At 49.2% G+C, this 21,564-nt stretch overlaps 1 protein-coding gene across 2 annotated transcripts in view; it reads right to left on the bottom strand.

Moving 5' to 3' along the window:
• Positions 1-21,564, bottom strand: part of gnas (GNAS complex locus) — a 505,856-nt gene that overhangs the window by 12,927 nt on the left and 471,365 nt on the right. For both annotated transcript variants that reach the window (XM_072514565.1, XM_072514567.1), the window contains exons 9-11: positions 15,816-15,936; positions 10,491-10,621; positions 1,583-1,650 (exon numbers count right to left, since the gene is read on the bottom strand). In XM_072514565.1, coding sequence (XP_072370666.1) covers positions 1,583-1,650; positions 10,491-10,621; positions 15,816-15,936 — 320 coding nt within the window. The remainder of the gene's footprint in view (positions 1-1,582; positions 1,651-10,490; positions 10,622-15,815; positions 15,937-21,564) is intronic.

The following is a 21,564-nucleotide window of genomic DNA, read 5'->3' as shown; positions in this document are numbered from 1 at the left end:
GGCGACTCTAAAAAGTATCATTATTAATTGGCGACATTACTCCGGTGCCGATTGGCAACATTGGAACCTGTTTGTAGCCATGCGATTTTGCCATCCTGTTAGTAGTGTATCTTCCATATTCTGCTTTATTGCAGACTAACCTATTTGGGTCATCAGAGCCAACGGAATCGAATGTTTCTCCAGAAACTTTTTTAAAGCTGTCATCTGATCGAATAAGGTATCCTTATTCACAAACTGAACTCCTGTCAAAACCAGGAGCCTATCCATGTTGCTCACTCTAGCACAGTCAAGTAATTTAAAGGCCAACACAGACTGTGGAAATTCCAGATTATGTTTCTGCAGCCTTTTATATAGGCTGCCAAATTCCATTATATAGTCTTCCATGGAGATATCCTCTATTTCCTGGACCTATCAAAATCCAACCATACGCACTTAACAAGTCATCCTTTTTATAAATCTTATCCATATAACGTAATAAGAGTCTCCAGGCCTTCAGAAAACACGTTGCTTCGGATTTTACTGTCATAAGGTAGAGAAAGAGCCAATGCCATACCTTGTTTTCTCTTTCCCAAGGCAGTTAACTTAGTCCACATAACTACTGCACTTCTCCATTGGTCGTACGATCCCCTTTCAGAAATAAGGGGAGTAGTCATATCCGGCTAGCTTTATCCTAGGTTCAGCCATATATCATTTTTTTTCTCTTCTCACTCACTCCTTGGTTTGATCAGGAAAAGTTGTATCTTTCAACCCTTCACATTTGCACAGCAACCATCCTCTGCTACTATTTGTTAGACATTTAGCTGCTGTTGTATAAAGAGTCAAAGGTTCTGCTCCTTTTCCACAAACACCTTTATTTCACTTTAACAGACTCTGCACAAAACTCTATCACATCACCTGACACAAAGGCCACCTGAAGCTTCTTTACATATGTGTCAATTATTGGATACTTAACATAAATGAGACAACTAATTGGAATGTCTCTTAACCCATTATTTAACAAACCCCCCACAACCTCCAGAAAGCAGAATAAGGGCAGCAGATGCAGAGACAACACTACGATCCCCTCCCATGTCACACATCATCTTGACTTGGAAATATATTGGTCTTCCTTCACTGTCACTGAATTACGATTCTGGAACTCTCACTGCATTAGCACTGTGATATAACTGCACCATAAGGACTGCAGCAGTTCAAGAAGGCATTCATCGACTTCTGGCCTTTTGATCATCCCCGATTTTAAATGTTCTGTCATTCATGCCTGGACCTTCAGTTATCTAGGCCTTAAGCTCTGGAATTCCCTCCCCAAACCTCTTCAATTCTCTATCCTCTGTTTCTTCCTATGTCTTTGACAAGGCTTTTGGTCACCTGACCTAATATCACCGTATGTGGCCTGGTATCTAATTTTATTTTATAATGCTCCCATTAAGTGTCTGGGACATTTTATTAAAGCTACTATATAAATTCTTGCTGCAATTAGGGATGGCAATAAATGTTGGCTGCGCCAGTGACATCTGCATTCCATACATGAATTTAAATGAGAAATAAACCCAGAATTCAGAAATATAGCTGCAGGGATACTCACCAGGAACTCATCTCTGATGAAGTACTTGGCCCTTGTGACCCTTGGATCTTCATCAGGCTCGGGTGATGCTGTTATGAATAATGTATAAACAAATTATGCTCATAAAGGGAACTTATAGACTTCAGTCCCAACTAAACTTTTTTGCATTATTTCTTATTGCAGTGAGAAACTAGATATCACTGCAAAACACAATGTTTCTGAAATTTGGAGGTAACCCCAATGTGTTCTACTAATCTGCATGACCCAGACAGGAAAGAGATGTTAGTACTTCCAACAACTTTAATCACATCAAATGTTACTATCTAAAATAGGCTAGTCTACTTGATCAAAACTTTGCAAAATTTACCTACACAGTAACTGCAATTAACCCAACACCCCTCCCCCCACCTCCCCTGGTTGACAGGGAACTCAACGAGCTTCGGTCCATTGCCCGTAACTCTGCCCTCACCCTTCCCCTCTCTCCCAGAACCATGACAGGGTCCCCCTTGTCCTCACTTTTCCGCCCCGCAGACACAACATTCAAAGATCATCCGCTTGTCATTTCTGCCAACTCCAGCACAATGCCACCATGAAACACATCTTCCCCTCACCCCCTTCTGCGTTCCGCAGGGACTACTCCTTCCGTGACACCGAGGTTCCTCCTCTATCACGCTCGACTTCTCATGGCACCTTCCTTTGCAATCGATGAGGGCCCAACACCTGCTCCTTCACCCCCTCCCTCCTCACCATGCAAGGCCCCAAACACGCTTTGCAGTTGAACAGTGTTTCACATGCACCTCCTTCAATTTAGTTTTTTGTATTCACTGCTCTCAATGGAGTCTCCTCTAAACTGGGAAGACTAACCACAGACTGGGTGGAGACTTTGTGGAACACCGTTGCCCAGTCCGCAAGCATAACCCTAACCTTCCTTTTCCTCGCCATTTTGACTCAACATCTTGCATTCGTGCCAACTGTCCGTCCTTGGCCTACTGCAATATTCCAGTGAAGCCCAACGCAAGCTGGAGGAGCAGCATCTCATCTTCCAGTTGGCAATTTTGCAGGCCTCAGGACTCAATGTTGAGTTTGGCAGCTTTAGATTGTGACCTTTTTCCTCCATCTTAAACCCCTTAAAAATTTCCCATACATATATTGCCCCAATGCAATCCACTCCCCCAGCTACACTTTGATGTCAAACACATTCTCCATCTCTTAATAGCTAAAATGACTCAAAACATTAACTCTGCTTTCTCTCCTTACAGATGCTGCCAGACCTGCTGAGTTTTTCCAGCAACCTCTGTTCTTGCTTCCGATTCCAGCATCTGCAGTAATGTATTTTAGCTTTTAAGAACCTGGTTTCCAGGTCAGACTGTGAAAGCCATTTTTTTAGAATTAGATGAAGTTCTGGAAGAGCAATGTTGAAATGACCCACAATCTAAGTGCATTACACTCCCCTGTTCATCCACCATTACTCCAAATCAAGCTTGTATAAAGGCAAGTTGCTTTTGAAGGCGTGAGATCATTGATGATAGGTGGGTCATAAAAACTGTGATCCATGAAAATGAAAGAATACTACTGTCACAATCTAATTATCCCTGCTACCACTGGGGTACATTGTTCAGCTTGAGGAGAATTATTTTGTTCCAAACAACTGTTACAGTTACAATTCATAACACTGAAGTATAAAAATAAGGATACACGTATGGTTTCTAAATAGGGGACTGAATCATGACTTGGTCTGGTCCCAATTATTCCCCTAATCTCCGGACCGTAGCCACCTGGGTTGGCCAACTCCTGACGTAAAATGGAGAACAGCAAAGGCTGCAGGGAAATTCAGGCAACAGAGGCAGAAACTAGCAGGTGCAAGTTACTGTGTATTAAACTCTGCAAAAGCCCAGACAACATCGGTACAAGCAGCCATCTGCATAATAATGTAGCAGCCATCTACGTACTAATGAGCGATCCCCAGGTACAATCGAAACATTTGGGATAAACAAAGCCAAGCCAGACCCCTCGGCGCCAACACAAAAGGGGTTAATGGACACCTCAAGACCGCCCATCGATCAGGGAACCGCTCCAGTATTGGAGAAATCGAATCAAGTGATTGGAACGAAGTCCAATCACTTGGAACCAGGTACAGGGTCCGCCCCGAAAGGCGGGAAGCCCCTGGGGACTATAAACTTAAGCCCCCAAGTTCGAATCGTTCTTCTTGACTCAGCAGCGCGAACCAACCCTTGACAGTGACCGGTGCAGCTGCCGCCGATATCCAGTAAGTCTTAAGTCAACGCTCGCTACGAGATAGGCGCTCCTAGCTACCAATCCGTACCAACTTCGAATCCCGCAGACTCAGAACCCGAGCAAAAGGCCATTTGTTCCCCTGACCTGGTGGGCCAGTCCGAAGCTAAGTATAGTCCTGTTAGTTACGCATGCATTTAACACACTTCCGAATTATGAGGATTGATCAGAACTGCTTGAACACTTGTGGTTTTCTGTTCCCAATTGGATCTCTAATTCAAATTTTTGGATCCTCCCAGAGTGGTTAAGCCACTTCTAGATCGGATCCCATCAGAGTCACCAGTAATATGTTGCTAACTTTTGGTTGGTTCAATTGGCTCTGTTCTAGAACCTTTGCTCTCGAGTCGCCAGGTATCTTTATGATACTGCCACGAGTTTCAAGTTCAAGTAATGATCAATAACTCAATACACCAATTAGTAAGATTCAAATCAAAGCACATTTATTATACACAGTAATCACTACTCATGCATAAATTCTATGTCTAAGCTACTTCTACAACTAACAGGCCTATACTTAGCTTCGGACTGGCCCACCAGGTCAGGGGAACAAATGGCCTTTCGTTCGGGTTCTGAGTCTGCGGGATTCGAAGTTGGTAAGGATTGGTAGCTAGGAGTGCCTATCTCGTAGCGAGCGCTGACTTCAGACTTACTGGATATCGGCGGCAGCTGAACCGGTCACTGTCAAGGGTTGGTTCGCATTGCTGAGTGACCCGGTCAAGAAGAACGATTCGAACTTGGGGGCTTACGTTTATAGTCCCCAGGGGCTTCCCGCCTTTCGGGGCGGACCCTGTACCTGGTTCCAAGTGATTGGACTTCATTCCAATCGCTTGATTCGATTTCTCCAATACTGGAGCGGTTCCCTGATCTTGGGCGGTCTTGAGGTGTCCGTTAACCGCTTTTGTATTGGCTCCAGTTGGCGCCGAGGAGTCTGGCTTGGCTTTGTTTATCCCAAATATTTCGATTGTACCTGGGGATCGCTCATTAGTATGTAGATGGCTGCTACACTATTATGCAGATGGCTGCTTGTATGATGCTGTCTGGGCTTTTGCAGAGTTTAATACACGGTAACGTGCACCTGCAAGTTTCTGCCTCTATTGGCTGAATTTCCCTGCAGCCTTTGCCGTTCTCCATTTTACGTCGGGAGTTGGCCAACCCAGGTGGCTACAGGACCCAGCTTCACTTGGGCCTGTACAACAACATAGAGACTGAATAGTGTTGTGACAAATAATTAGATGTTTTAGATTATAATGAATTATTTATTAGATTCTTCCAATGTTGCAGAATGGGAAGGTTGGAAATTTGTATCATCTGTTTCCACAGGATGATATGTACTCCATGATGGCTGATTTGAATAACTCAGAGCAAGGCGGAGATATTGCTTAGGTTCAGTAAGCCTACTTCTTCAGTGAAGATATATTTGATTGAATTTTGCTATTAGGCGGCATGGTAGCACAGTAGTTAGCACTGTTCTTCGCAGCTCCAGGTCTCAGGTTCGATTCCTGGCTTGGATCACTGTCTGTGCGGAGTCCTCATGTTCTCCTAGTGTCTTTCTTCTTGTGTCTGCGTGGGTTTCCTCAGGGTGCTCTGGCTTCCCCCCACAGTCCAAAGATGCGCAGGTTAGGTGGATTGGCTATGCTAAATTGCCCTTAAGTGTCCAAAAATGTTGGGCGGGGTTGCTGGGTTACGGTGGAGGTGTGGGCTTGGGTGCGGTGCTCTTTCCAAAGGCCGGTGCAGACTCGATGGGCCGGGTGGCCTCTGTACTGAAGATGCTACGATTCGGGGGGGGGGGGGGGGGGGGGGGTGCTGCTTCAAGGAAACATATGTTTTAGAACTGATCAATGGGGCCATTCAGTATACTGTGGGGCAGTTTGTGATTGACCACCTAAAGTAGCTAAGAGCATAGGTTTGTTAAATATAATTTAACAGCTTGGAATAGTGAAGAATATTCTGGAATAGTTAGCAAAGACGGCCAAGTAGGAAATATAGATGTGTGTGTACACTGGTGTGATTTGGCACAAGGTTTGGAATATTTATGAAATGAGTGAGAAAGGTCAATACTAAAACCCATTTTCAAGGGAGCTGCATATTAGTGGAAATTAAAATGAGAGGGGATGTATAAGCAGGAGATGCACAATAGGTAGCTGATTCAATATTACACTAGTATACACTATCACTCAGTCAAAAATACCCCCAATATCTCTGAACTGGGCTGCTAATGTACTGGGAATAGTGATAATATTTACATTATGCATGTGTCTGCCTTACAAGAAATACATTTTTTCTATCTTCTAAGAACATTGGCATCTACTGGTATGGGAGCATAATACACATAAGAATCACTTCACAGTAGCCTCAGAGTTAATAGGTTCAATGTTCCGAAGGAGCTGTTCATTTGACTCAAGTCTGCTAACTGCCTGATGAGGTGTAAGTTTGCATTTATATCCCCTCCATGCAGCCTACTCTCTGTACTTATTTTAAACTAATGTACATTGGATCCCTTACCGATCCATTGCTTTTACAGAAAAATAAATCTTAACTCCCACAAAATAGCTTCTCTGCTTGAAAGGAACATTGCTCTCCTTGAATTCATAATATTTTTCATTTTTTATTTTGGATGGTTAGAAAAAGTACAATGGGATTTATGAGACGGATGCTGGGGCGTATACCGGACCTGGAGGTAGGAAACTTGATTTTAGGAGGGGACTTTAATACGGTGCTGGACCCGGGGCTAGATAGATCCAGCTCAAGGACCGGAAGAAGGCCGGCAGCGGCCAAGGTACTTAAGGGGTTTATGGACCAAATGGGGGGAGTGGATCCATGGCGATTTCTTAGACCTAGGGCTAGGGAGTTTTCCTTCTTCTCCCATGTCCATAAAGTGTACTCCCGGATAGATTTTTTTGTTTTGGGAAGGTCGTTGATCTCTAGGGTGGAAGGAGCTGAGTACTCAGCCATAGCGGTTTCGGATCATGCCCCACATTGGGTGGACCTGGAATTAGGAGAGGAAAGGGAGCAGAGAACACTCTGGCGATTAGATGTGGGACTGATGGCGGATGAGGGAGTGTGTGCAAGAATGCGGGGGTGTATTGAGAGATACCTGGAGGTCAATGACGACGGCGAGGTCCCTGTGGGAGTGGTATGGGAAGCACTAAAAGCGGTGGTCAGAGGAGAGCTGATCTCCATTGGGGCCCACAAAAGGAAAACAGAGGCCAAGGAAAGGGAAAGATTAATGGGGGAGATTTTAAGGGTGGATAGGGAATTTGCAGAGACCCCGGAGGAGGAATTGTACAGGGAGAGGAGACGACTCCAGACGGAATTTGACCTTCTGACCACCAGAAAGGCGGAGGTACTGTGGAGGAAGGCACAGGGGAGGAGGTATGAATATGGGGAAAAGGCTAGTTGCCTGTTGACTCATCAATTGCGAAAGAGGGCAGCAGCGAGGGAGATAGGAGGAATTAGAGACGAAAGGGGAGACACGGTGCGAAGGGCAGGAAAGATAAATGAGGTGTTCAAGACCTTCTATGAGGAACTGTATAGGTCTCAACCCCCAGAGGGAGAGTAGGGGATGCGGCAGTTCCTGGACCAATTGAGGTTCCCGAAAGTGGAGGAGCGGGGGGGTGGTAGGCCTGGGGGCACCGATTGGGGTGGACGAGGTTATTAAGGGACTGGGAAGCATGCAAGCAGGGAAGGCCCCAGGACCAGACGGGTTCCCGGTGGAGTATTACAGAAAATATGTGGACTTGTTGGCCCCGTTGATGGTGAGGACGTTCAATGAGGCCAGGAAAGGGGGGACTCTACCCCCGACAATGTCGGAGGCGACGATATCGCTAATTTTGAAGAGGGACAAAGATTCGTTGCAGTGCGGGTCCTATAGACCTATTTCACTATTGAATGTGGACACCAAATTGCTGGCAAAGGTACTGGCATCGAGGATAGAGGACTGTGTCCCGGGGGTGGTGCACGAAGACCAGACAGGGTTCGTAAAAGGGAGACAACTGAATGTTAACGTGCGACGACTATTAGGGGTGATAATGATGCCCCCAGTGGAGGGGGAGGCAGAGATAGTGGCGGCAATGGACGCAGAGAAGGCATTTGATAGGGTGGAGTGGGAGTATTTATGGGAAGTGTTAAGGAGGTTTGGGAACGGGTTTATTAGCTGGGTTAGACTTCTTTATGGGGCTCCAACGGCAAGCGTAGTTACAGGTCGACATAGATCGGAGTATTTCCGACTATATAGGGGAACAAGACAGGGATGCCCGCTGTCTCCACTGTTGTTCGCGTTGGCAATTGAACCTCTGGCCATGGCGTTGAGACACTCCAGGAAATGGAGAGGGGTGATTAGAGGGGGAGAAGAACACCGAGTCTCGTTATACGTGGATGACCTATTGTTATACGTGTCGGACCCAGCAGGGGGGATGATAGAGGTTATGCGAATTTTGAGGGGGTTCGGGGATTTCTCGGGGTATAGGCTAATCATGGGGAAGAGTGAATTATTTGTGATACATCCAGGGGACCAGAGTAGAGAGATAGAAGGCTTGCCCCTAAGGAAAGTGGAAAGAAACTTCCGATACCTGGGGATTCAGATCGCTAGGAGCTGGGGAACCTTGCACAGACTTAATCTGACACGGCTGGTAGAACAAATGGAGGAGGACTTCAAGAGGTGGGACATGCAGCCTCTATCGCTGGCGGGCAGGGTGCAAGCAATTAAGATGATGGTCCTCCCGAGGTTCTTATTTGTATTTCAATGTCTCCCTATACTAATCACCAAGACCTTTTTTAATAAAATAGACAGGAGCATCACGAGCTTCGTGTGGGCAGGGAAAGTTCCGAGAGTAAGGAGGGGGTTCCTTCAGCGTAGTAGGGACAGAGGAGGATTGGCACGACCGAACTTGGGCGATTATTATTGGGCCGCCAATGTGGCAATGATACGTAAATGGGTGATGGAGGGTGAGGGAGCGGCGTGGAAAAGACTGGAGAGAAAGTCCTGTAAAGGGACGAGTTTAGAGGCGCTGGTGACGGCGCCGCTACCGATCTCACCTAAAAGGTTTACCACGAACCCGGTGGTGGCGGCAACATTGAATATCTGGGGACAGTGGAGGCGACAGAGAGGGGTGCGGGGAGCCCTGGTGGGGTCCCCAATCAGGAACAACCATAGGTTCGCCCCAGGAAGAATGGATGGAGGATTTCAGAGCTGGTACCAGTTGGGAATTAGGAGGGTGGGAGATTTATTTATAGATGGGACTTTTGCGAGCTTGGGAGCATTGGAGGAAAAGTATAAGTTGCCCCGGGGAAATTTCTTGAGATATATGCAGGTGAGGGCGTTTACTAGACAACAGGTGAGGGAATTTCCGTTGCTCCCGACACAGGGGTTACAGGACAGGGTGCTTTCAGGGGTGTGGGTCGGAGAGGGCAAGGTGTCAGAGATTTACCGAGAGATGAGGGAAGACGGGGAGGAGTCGGTGGGCGAACTAAAAGGAAAGTGGGAAGAAGAACTAGGGGAGGAGATAGAGGAGGGTATGTGGGCTGATGCCCTAAGCAGGGTAAATTCCTCTTCCTCATGCGCCAGGCTTAGCCTGATTCAATTTAAGGTGCTACATAGAGCACACATAACGGGAGCAAGATTGAGCAGGTTCTTTGGAGTGGAGTCCAAATGTGGGAGGTGTGGCGGGAGCCCGGCAAACCACACACATATGTTTTGGGCATGCCCGGCACTGGAAGGGTATTGGAAGTGAGTGACGGGAGTGATTTCGCGGGTGGTGAAGGCCCAGGTCAAACCAGGCTGGGGGCTAGCTCTATTTGGAGTTGCGGAAGAGCCGGGAGTGCAGGAGGCGAAAGAGGCCGACGTTGTGGCCTTTGCGTCCCTAGTAGCCCGGCGCAGGATCCTACTCATGTGGAAGGAGGCGAAACCCCCCGGACTGGAGGCCTGGGTAAATGATATGGCGGGGTTCATTAAACTGGAGCAGATAAAGTTTGCCCTGAGAGGATCGGCTCAAGGGTTCACCAGGCGGTGGCAGCCATTTCTCGACTACCTAGGGGAACGTTAGAGGGAAGACAGATGACCAGCAGCAGCAACCCAGGGGGAAGGGGGGGGGGTTTAGTTTAGGTCAAAGATAAAGGGGTTTTGTTACTTGTGTATTGTTAAAAATTTCTGTATTGTTATTGTTGCGTTTGCTTTGTAAGAGGGGAAAAATTGTTGTTTGGGAAAAAAATTTCAATAAAACATATTTAAAAAAAAAGAAAAAGTACAATGAATATCAGACATATTTCACTGAAACTAGAGTTAATCAAAATTGTTTTATGTTCAATAACTTGTATTAGTTTGTTCAGAGCAGTTAGGAAAAAGGGAAGGGAGAGAAAGGTGAGAGGAAAAAGAATTTTTTAAATCTGCATCTTGATTTATTCCTCTTTGGGGAGAAGGGAAGAGGTGGTGAGCTGGAAATAGTCTTGTTCTTTTCTATACAGTACCAACTCTTAGTTGTACGATAGGAAACTAGGTCTTGTTACTTTAAGTAGAGAAGCTCCTGGCTTCTGGTTAATGCTGCTGGAAATGAAGCTCACATCTATGGAAAATCACAAGTCTGCACAACATCCCTGGAACCAACACAAGAAACATTTATTGTTTTAAAATAAAAGTACTCACCATCATCAGGTGTAGTGTAACGAGCAAACTCAGGAAAGTAGTCCTCGATTTTAGATTTTCCTGCTAACACTTTCTCTGCCAGCAAATCCTGTTTATTTAGGAAGAGAATTACAGAAATGGTCCGCAGCCACCTAGATTTAGAAAGAAACTCCATTTCAGCAACCAATATCCCACATAAAAAGAACTTCACCTACTTGTTTCTTATATACTTGCCTCCTCTCCTGAAGGTGTACTCCATTTAAACAATTGATCACCTGTAGTAATTGACAATTGCCATCAATGTTAATGCTGTCCCTGAATAAATTATGTCAATTAATAAGCTGTGATGCATGTTCTTTGTTTGTGCTAGCCATTTTCACAGGTATTTATGTCTGTTGGCATCAATGGTATTGATCTAACTGGCTTTGATATTCTTTGTAGAATAGAAGCCATTTGCACAAAATGAACTTCCAGTAGATGGAAACTCCATCAACCAAATCAACATTGGCAATAAATCATGTAAAAAAAAAACCTGGAGTTTTTTTCCCCCCCACAGGTAGCACCTATACTGTACTCTTGCCATTGCCAGTTCTTGCCAAAGTAAGGAATATAAAGCTGCGCCTCTGACAACATTTCTAGGGCCTGTTTTTCCAATACCATTGATACAATGGCAGATTAAGGTCTCCATAACAACTGGTCGCCAAGAGACTAAATAAGGAACAGCAACATACTGCAAAGGAAAACAGGATATCTTTATTTGTAAATTACACTCTCCACTGACAAACTGACAAATATGGCAAAAGCAATAGTTCTACAAAATGGTAAACAATTTTATTGATTTAACTTTAATTTGGAGGTAGTTTTCAGGCATAATCTTGAAATTACAGTTAGAAGAGCAATCAGGGTGTACTTTTTAAAAAGCCCTAAAGGGTACGGAAAATCAAACTATTTCTTCCTCTACCCGCCCCTCCAAAAGAAAGGCTGTGGTGCTGGATCAACAAATTGTAACACTGATATGGATAAGACGGAGTGTTATGTAAGGGTACTGAGGCTTATGAGGTGGTGGTGTAGTGATAACGTCACTGGACTAGTAAGCCAAAGGCCCAGGATAATGCTCTGGGAACATGGGCTGAAATCCCACCATGGAAGCGGGAGGATGTTAAATTCAATGAATGAAAATGCCTGAAATTGTAAAATAGTTTAACAATGATCACAAAACCATTGTGGCTTGTTGCAAAACCCATCTGGTTCACTGATGCCCTTACCTGGTTTGGCCCCAGGCCCACAGCAGTTCTCTCACAGCCAGTTGTGAATGGTGGTGGATAATTAAATAACTATTTAGGGAAGGAGGCTCCACAACTATCCCCATCCTCAATGACTGGGGGGCGGTAAGAGAGCACAGCACATCAGCACAAAAGACGAGGCTGAAGCATTTGCAACCATCTTCGGCCAGAAGTGCCAAGTGGATGAGCCATCTTGGCATCCTCCTGAACACCCCAGTATTACAGATGCCAGTCTTAAGCCAATTCAATTCACTCCATGTAATATCAAGAAACAGCTGAAGGTTATGGGCCCTGACAATAGTACGGAGGACTTTTGCTCCAGAACTAACCTCAGCCCTAGCCAAGCTACAACACTGGCAATATGGAAAACCTTCCAGGTAAGTCCCATCCATAAAAAGGACGGATCCAACCCAGCCGATTATTATCCCCATCAGTCTACACTCGATTATCAGCAAAACGATGGAAAGGGTCATCAACAGTGCTATCAAGCGGCATTTACTCAGCTATAACCTGCTCATTGGTTAGGTTCTGCCAGGGTCACTCAGCTCCTGTCCTCATTACAGCCTTGGCCCAAATATGGAGGAGAGAGTTGAGTTCACGGAGTGTGAGAGAGAGTAACTTTCCTAGATATCATGGCAGCATTTGACCGAGTGCGGCATCGAGGAGTCCCAGCAAAACTGAAGTCAATGGGAACCTGGGAAAAGCTCTTCTTTAGCTGGAGCCATACCGAACACAAAGGAAGATGCTTGTGATTGTTGGGAGGTCAATCATCTCGGTCCCAGGCCACTGCTGCAGGAGTTCCTCAGGGTATTTTGATGGGCCCAATCATCTTCTCTCCATCAGAAGGTCCGAAGTGGCAATGTTCGTTGATGATTACGCAATATTGAATAGCATTCGCAACTCCTCAGATCATGAAGTAATCCATGTCATAATACAGCGGGACATGGACAATATCCAGGCTTGGACTGATAAATGACAAATAACGTTCGTGCCACAGGCAATGACCATATCTAACCACATCCCCATGATAATCATTGGCATTAACATCCTTGAATCCCTGACTGTCTACATCCTGGGAGTTACCAATGACCAGAAACTGAACTGGACCAGCCATATAAATACCGTGGCTACAAGAGCAGATCAGAGGCTGGAAATTCTGTGGCAAATAGCTCACCTCCTGACTAACCAAAACCTACCTATCATCAATAAGACACTATGATGGAATACTCTCTACATTACTGGATGAGTGCACCTCTAACAATATTGAGAAACTCAACATCATTTCAGGATTAACCAGCCCACTTGACTGGGAGTCCATCCACCACCTTATAAAATTTGCTGCCTGCACCACAAATGCATAGTGGCAGCAGTGTTTTCTATCTACAGGAAGCACTGCAACAACACACCAAGGCTTCTTCCAAACCATCTTTCAAACCTACAACCTCTACCACTTAAAGGGGCGATCGCAGAAGATGAATGGGAATGGCAGCACCTGGAAGTTCCCTTTCAAGTCACCCACCATCCTAACTTGGAAACATATTGCTGTTCCTACCCTGTTGCCGGATCAAAATTAACTCCCTTCCTAACAGCATTGTAGTTGTAACTGCACTAGATGGACTGCTGCGTTTCAGGAAGGTAGCTCACCACCACCACGGTAGTACAGTGGTTAGCACTGTTGCTTCACAGCGCCAGGGTCCCAGGTTCGATTCCCGCTTGGGTCAGTGTCTATATGAAGTCTGCACGTTTCCCCCATGTCTGCATGGGTTTCCTCCGGGTGCTCCAGTTTCCTCCCACAGGTCCCGAAAGACATGCTTGTTAGGTTAATTGGACATTCTGGAGGAGCTTCCGGTGGCGCCCTCGAGGAAGCAGGTCGCAGGTCGGATCGCTCCCGCCCGCGATGGGCAAACGGACCTGTTTCACAGGATTTTTTTGGGACCTGACGACCTGAATCGGTGGAGGAGACGAAAGGAAGAGGTTTTCCCACCAGGGTATGGACAGTTGGAGCAGAAGTGGTCGAGTGGAGCAGCAAAGATCTAAGCAGGAGCAGCGGGGACCCCAGACCGGGCGTCGAAGCATGGCGGACGGCAGGGACCAGGGAGCGGAGGCTCGCTGGCCAAGGGAGCAACAGATGGAGTTTTTTAGGAACTGCTTCACCGAACTGAAGAGGGACACGTTGGACCCGATGAGGGCAGTGATGGACCGAATGGTCGCGGCGCAGGCGGTCCAAGAGAAGGCGCTAAGGGAGATCGAGGTGAAGCTCTCCAGCCAGGCGGACATGGTAATGGAGCTGGAGCAGGAGGTGGAGGAGCTGAACTCCCGACAGAGGATGCAGGAGCAGCTTGAAGACCTGGGGAATAGAGCCAGGAGGCAGAACCCGAGGATCGTTGGCCTCCCCGAGGGCTGTGAGGGATCGGATGCGGGTGCATACATGATGGGTATGCTCGGGGCGCTGATGGGGCCGGAGGCCTTCCCCCGACCCCTGGAGTTGGATGGGGCAAGGAAGCCCAGGACGGGCGACCGACCGAGGGCCTTGGTGGTTCGCTTTCACCGGCTTGCCGACAGGGATCGTGTGCTGCGATGGGCCAAGGCGGAGAGGAGCAGCAGATGGGAGAACTGCGAGGTGCGCATCTACCAGGACTTGGAAATGGAGCTGGCCAGGAGGCGTGCAGGATTCATTAAGTTAAAGGCAGCCCTCTACAAAAAGCAGGTGAGGTTTGGAATGCTGTATCCTGCGAAGCTTTGGGTTACGTTTGAGGAACTCCATCACTACTCCGAGACACCAGAACAGGTTTGGGCCTTCATTAAAGAGAAGCTGGACTTGAACTAACGGGCACTTAGCTTTTTCAGTGCTCTACAGTGGCGGCGGGTCTGTTAACCTAGCTTGTTTTGACTAGGAATGGACTTTTATTAAAAGAAGCTGGACTTGAACTAAAGGACTCTGGGCTCACAGAGCTTGTGTGGCGGCGGTCTGTTAAATTATCCTGCACTGTAATGTTTTATTTAAGATTGTTTTCAGCCTGGACAGGGAGCGGGGGCTGGAGGGCGCACTGCTTAGGGTGATTTTGGGAGGTTGCAATGAGGGGGGAGAAGAGAGAGAGAGAGAGAGAGAGAGAGAGGCAGGCCCTGCAGGGGGGGCCCGTCACTTGGTATCTTTTGGCGGGAGATCGGGGCCTCTGATGGGGGGATGGGCTAAGGGACTTGAAAGGGCACAGTGAGATACAATCAGGTTAATGGGTCCTTGGTGTGTGGGGGGAGGGCCCGAGCACTTGGGCGGGAGACAGTCAGGCGCCAAGGGCAGGGGTCAGCGTAGCTAGCGTAGGTCAGGGGGCACCAGGGAGAGTAGGAGAAGGGGCGGGCTAGGGCCAAGCGCAGGGCGGACCTGGCAGGTCAAGCCTCAGGGGGCAGGGGGAACCGGGAGAGGGGGGCAGCCGGGAAGGAGAGCAGTGAAGACTTAAGTGGTCGGGGTGATCAGGGATCCCCCAGGGGAGAAAGTCGCTTGCAGGGAACAGCGTAGGAAACCGACAGCTGCAGCACCCGGAAGAGGGGAGGTTAGAGCCACATTAGTTTCGTTGAACACGTGGGGCATGGGCAAACAGCTGATAGGGGAAGTGCTTTATCAATATGTTTATTCTTTCCCATTGTTCGTTTTCAATATGTTAAGGCTTTTGTATATGGCCTTCTTTTTTCTCTGTAAATGTTACAAATCTGTTTTAAATAAAAAAACTTCAAAAAATAAAATAAAATTTTTTTTTTTTAAAAAACATTGGACATTCTGAATTCTTCATCTGTGTACCCGAACAGGCGCCGGAGTGTGGCGACGAGTGGATTTTCACAGTACCTTTATCGCAGTATTAATATAAGCCTACTCGTGACACTAATAAAAGGTTATTATTATCAGTAGCAATTCGGGTTGGGCAAAAGTTTGACTAGCCAGTGATACTGACATCCCTTTGAAAGAATAAAGGAAAGTGGAGGTAAATGTCTACAGATCAGCTATGATCTCATTGAAATGATCAACTCCTGTTCTGATGCTTCAGAATAAATATGAGAGTTCTAAATTTACCTGTTGTTCCAGATGCTTTTGAACAGATTGAGAGCTTCTTGGAGGCGATTGGTTTGATTGTCCTCTCGTATAACCATGTTGTAGCTACTGCTTGCCACCACAAATATGATAGCAGTGACGTCTGAGAAACAAAAATGCGGATCAGAGATAAATCAATTAGAAACAGTCAAAGGAATCAAGGAGTTATTATTTTGCCTGAGATAATATGACAAATTTATTTAAATCTGTATTAAATAATAAGTGCTCATTGTTCAGTAATAGATGCGTTCAGAAAGAAAAGTCTGAGTGATTACAATATTAATATTGTTGAAACATGTTACAACTATGTGTGATAAGCTAAACAGTTGTTAAGTCAGCAGTTATTTTCCAGTAACTTGAAATTAAGTTTTTGAATTTCCAGGAAGTAGAAAGTGGTGTGCCACAGTTCTTGACAAAGCAAGGAGACCAAAGATGGCAATTCAGACACCCAAAGGAAGCTAAGAAAATACACACGTAAAAATAAGACCGAGGGGAACAGAATTAGTGCAGCAGAAATCCATAGGTGCTCTCAGAAAGTATCAGAAGATAATGTGAGTGATTCAAAGCAAAGGTTACTGGTTATGGTAAGAACTATGGTTGTCATTCACTGAATGGTTGAAGTTTTTGAAATCTTGAACATTATATGCATTTAGCTAGAAATATTATTTGTAGGCATAGTAAGAAGTCTCACAACGTTCCGGGTGCGGCTATGCAGAGCTAGGTCACATATTCGGTAGCTCCCGCTTGGAACGGACTTTTGGGCTCTTTTGCAGGGTCCCCACCGCATTTGTTTGACATTTCCCGGTGTGGCAAGAGGACTGCAACACTCCCCTGACGGTGTCCCCCAGGAGTGTTGTGTCTTTTGGCTGCCAGGCCCGGCAGAAACAGTGGAAGATTTGGCTGCAAAAGGATAAACAGGGCCCCTTCCAGCATGCAAGCGGGGGAAGGGCAAGCTTAAAGCTGCAAACTGGCCTGAGGACCTTTATCAAAAGTGAATTCTAACAGTAGAGGGAACAACTGTGAAAAAATCTCACCAGGGTCACTGAAGAAGCGGGGACGAGGCTTCCGGTGGCGGCCATGGAGGAGTAGGTCACGCATTCGGCAGCTCCGTCTGGAACGGACACTTAGACCTTTTTCAGGAGTTTCCACGGACATTTTGGGGAAGATTGGTGAAGCGAACACTGCCAAAAGGATTCCCTCTCGAGACTTTTGGGCTCTTTTCAGGGCCCCCAAGGGCACTTTTTCGATGTTTCCCGGTGTGGGAAGGAGTTAATAATAGTTCCCCATCAGTATATGGCTTTAACTAGGAGCGGGGTGACAAAAAAGGTGGTGGTGGACCAGAAGAAGGGAGGGAAGAAGGACAAAATGGCGGCGGGCGGAGACCAGGCAGCGTGGAGGCAGTGGGCGGAGGAGCAACAGGAGGGTATCCAGCGCTGCCTCAGAGAGATTAAAAAGGACCTGCTAGAGCCGATGAAGGCTTCTATTGATAAGCTGCTGGAGACACAGACGGCCCGGGGGTGGCGATCAGAGAGGCTCAACAAAAGATCTCTGACAATGAGGACGAGATTTTAGCCCTGGCAGTAAAGGTGGAGGTGCACGAGGCGCTCCACAAGAAATGGCAGGAGTGGTTCGAGGAGATGGAGAATCGGTCGAGGCGGAAGAATCTGCGGATTCTGGGCCTCCCGGAGGGGCTGGAGGGGCCGGATGTGCGGGCCTATGTGGTCACCATGTTAAACTCGCTGATGGGAGCGGGGTCCTTCCAGGGGCCCCTGGAGCTGGAAGGGGCCCATAGAGTGTTGGCGAGGAGGCCCAAGGCTAACGAGCCTCCGCGGGCGGTGCTGGTGCGGTTCCATCGGTTCGTCGATCGGGAGGGTGCGCTCAGGTGGGCCAAGAAGGAGAGGAGCAGCAGGTGGGAGAACGCGGAGGTTCGGATATATCAGGTCTGGAGTGCGGAGGTGGCGAAGAGGAGGGCCGGGTACAATCGAGCGAAGGCGGTGCTGCACAGGAAGGGGGTGAAGTTTGTCATGTTGCAGCCGGCGCGATTGTGGGTTACCTACAAGGACCGGCACCGTTATTTTGAGTCTCTGGAGGAGGCGTGGGCCTTTGTTCAGGCCGAGAAGCTGGACACAGACTGAGGGTCAGGATGGGCGATTGGGGACTGCGGTGGATATGTTATGCCTATTTCTGGTTCGGGGGGGGGGGGGGCCTTTGCATTGTTTTGGGTTTCTTTTTCCTCTGTGTTTTTCTCTTTCGGGTTGGGGAGGGTGGATGGGGCGGGTTGGGCACTGTTTTGGTTGGTGGCAGGGCCTGGTAGGTGGAGAGCGTGGGATTTTTTTTCCCGTGCCGAAGACTGGGAGGGGGGGGGGGCGGGGAAGCGAGGATTGTTTCCCGCGCTTAGAACGGAGGGGGAGAGCCTGTGAATGGGGAGCGGGAGAGGAGGGTGTGCCACACAATGGGAGGAGTCGAAGGGGAGGCGGGAGTGGCCGGGGTCAGCAGACTTGCGGAAGTGCAATGGGGGGAGTAAACCAGCTAGGATGGGTCCTAGCCGGGGGGGGGGGGGGGGGGAGAGAATCGAGTTGCTGCTGCTAAGATCAAGGAGGAGCTGGAGCGATTGGGGTGGGTCAAGATGGGGGTATGCCGCTGTGGGGAACGGGCCGGGTGTGGGGTGCGGGCTCGTGGCTGGCCGAGGAGGGTTCATGGCTAGTCGGCAGGGGAGGGGGGGCGGGTAGCCCCCTAATCTGGCTGATAACCTGGAATGTAAGGGGACTGAATGGGCCGGTTAAGCGGGCCCGAGTGTTCACGCACCTGAAGGGGCTCAAGGCGGATGTGGTTATGCTCCAGGAGAAACACCTGAAGGTGGCAGACCAGGTAAGACTGAGGTAAGGGTGGGTAGGTCAGGTGTTTCACTCGGGGCTAGATGCCAAAAATCGAGGGGTGGCGATCTTGGTGGGAAAGAAGGTGTTATTCGAGGCGTCGAGCATTGTGGCAGATAATGCGGTAGGTACATAATGGTAAGTTGCAGGGAGAGAGGGTGGTACTGGTCAATGTGTATGCTCCGAACTGGGACGATGCGGGTTTTATGCGGCGTATGTTGGGTCGGATCCCAGACTTGGAAGTGGGGGGCCTGATAATGGGGGGAGACTTTAACACGGTGTTGGATCCTGCACTGGATCGCTCCAGGTCTAGGACGGTTAGGAAGCCGGCGGCGGCTAGAGTGTTGAGGGGATTTATGGACCAAATGGGAGGGGTGGACCCTTGGAGATTTGCAAGGCCGGGGGCAAGGGAATTTTCATTCTTCTCACATGTCCATAAGGCTTATTCTCGAATCGACTTTTTCATTTTGAGTAGGGCGCTGATAGCGAGAATAGAGGATACCGAGTATTCGGCAATAGCCATTTCGGATCACGCCCCGCATTGGGTGGACTTGGAGATGGGGGGAGGAGAGGGACCAGCACCCGCTGTGGCGCTTGGAGGTGGGGCTGTTGGCGGACGAGGTGGTGAGCGAGCGGGTCCGAGGAAGTATAGAGAGGTACTTGGAGACCAATGACAACGGGGAGGTCCGAGTGGGGATGGTATGGGAGGCATTGAAGGCGGTGGTGAGGGGAGAGCTGATCTCCATCAGGGCCCACAAGGAGCAGGGGGAGAGGGAGAGGCTGGTGGGGGAGATGGTGAGGGTAGACAGGAGGTATGCGGAAGAACCTGAAGAAGGATTGTTGAGGAAGAGGCGCAGCCTCCAGGCCGAATTCGACCTGGTGGCCACCAGGAAGGCGGAGGTGCAGTGGAGGAAGGCCCAGGGGGCGGTCTACGAGTATGGGGAAAAGGCAAGCCGGATGCTGGCGCATCAGCTTCGGAAGCGGGACGCAGCTAGGGAGATCGGGGGAGTTAAGGACAGGGGAGGGAGCGTGGTGCGGAGTGGGGTTGGCATCAATGGGGTCTTCAGGGACTCTACGAGGAATTGTACCGATCCGAGCCCCCACGGGAGGGGGGAGGGATGGGCCGTTTCCTGGACCAATTGAGGTTTCCAAAGGTGGAAGAGGGATTGGTGGCGGGACTGGGGGCCCCGATTGGGCTGGAGGAGCTGATCAAAGGGATAGGAAGCATGCAGGCGGGGAAGGCACCGGGGCCAGACGGTTTCCCGGTCGAGTTCGATAAAAAATATATGGACCTGTTGGGCCCGCTGTTAGTTAGGACCTTTAATGAGGCAAGGGAGGGGGGGGCTTTACCCCCGATGATGTCCCGGGCACTGATCTCCTTGATCCTGAAGCGGGACAAGGATCCCCTGCAATGTGGGTCTTACAGACCGATTTCCTTGCTAAATGTAGGTGCTGGCGAAGGTCTTAGCCACGAGGATTGAGGATTGTGTGCCGCAGATCATCCATGAAGGCCAGACGGGGTTTGTGAAGGGGAGACAGTTGAACGCGAATGTGCGGAGGCTTTTGAACGTTATCATGATGCCGGCGAGGGAGGGGGAGGCAGAGATAGTGGCGGCGATGGACGCTGAGAAAGCCTTTCGATAGGGTAGAGTGGGGGTACCTGTGGGAGGTGCTGAAGAGGTTCGGGTTTTGGGGGGGGTTTGTCAGGTGGGTTAGGCTGTTGTACAAGGTCCCGATGGCGAGTGTGGCCACAAACAGGAGGAGGTCCGAGTACTTTCGGTTGCACCGAGGGACGAGACAGGGGTGTCCCCTGTCCCCCCTGCTCTTCGCACTGGCGATTGAACCCCTGGCTATGGCACTGAGAGAGTCGAGGAACTGGAGGGGGTTGGTGCGGGGTGGGGAGAAGCATAGGGTGTCACTTTATGCCGACGACCTGCTGCTGTATGTGGCGGACCCAATTCGGGGACTTTTCGGGGTACAAGCTCAATGTGGGGAAGAGCGAGCTGTTCGTAGTTCAGCTAGGGGACCAGGAGAGGGGGCTTGGCGAGCTCCCACTAAAAAGGGCGGAGAGGAGTTTCAGATATTTGGGGGTCCAGGTGGCCAGGAGCTGGGGGGCCCTGCATAGGCTTAACTTTACAAGGCTGGTGGAGCAAATGGAGGAGTTCAAGAGGTGGGACGCGTTGCCGCTGTCCCTGGCGGGTACGGTGCAGTCAATCAAAATGACGGTGCTCCCAAGGTTTTTGTTCCTGTTCCAGTGCCTCCCCGTGTTTATCCCGAAGGCTTTTTTCAGGCGGATTAACAGGAGTATAATGGGGTTTGTGTGGGCGCGAGGGACTCCGAGGGTGAGTAGGGTGTTCCTGGAGCGGAGTAGAGATAAGGGGGGCTGGCGCTGCCCAACCTCTGTGGGTACTACTGGGCCGCCAATGCGACAATGGTGCGCAAGTGGGTGATGGAGGGGGAGGGGCTGCATGGAAGAGGCTGGAGACGGCGTCCTGTGTGGGTACGAGTCTGGGGGCGTTGGCAACGGTGCCGCTCCCTCCAAGGAGGTATACCACGAGCCCGGTGGTTGTGGCGGCCCTCAAAATTTGGGGGCAGTCGAGGCGGCATAGGGGGGAAGTTAGGGCCTCGGCGTGGACCCCATTACGGGGGAACCACCGGTTCGCCCCAGGAAGAACAGGTGGAGGGTTTTCGGGGTGGCACAAGGCAGGCATACTAACGTTGGGGGACCGGTTTGTGGACGGGAAGTTCGCGAGATTGGGTGAGCTGGAGGAGAAGTACGGGCTCCCCCCGGGGAACACCTTCAGGTACTTACAGGTAAGGGCGTTTGCCAGACGGCAGGTGGTGGAATTCCCACGGCT

Source organism: Scyliorhinus torazame, chromosome 8 (assembly GCF_047496885.1).
Source record: "Scyliorhinus torazame isolate Kashiwa2021f chromosome 8, sScyTor2.1, whole genome shotgun sequence".
In the NCBI taxonomy this organism is placed as follows: Eukaryota; Metazoa; Chordata; class Chondrichthyes; order Carcharhiniformes; family Scyliorhinidae; genus Scyliorhinus; species Scyliorhinus torazame.
Note: the sequence above shows the minus strand (reverse complement) of the source record. Positions and strands in the feature narration are given on the sequence as shown.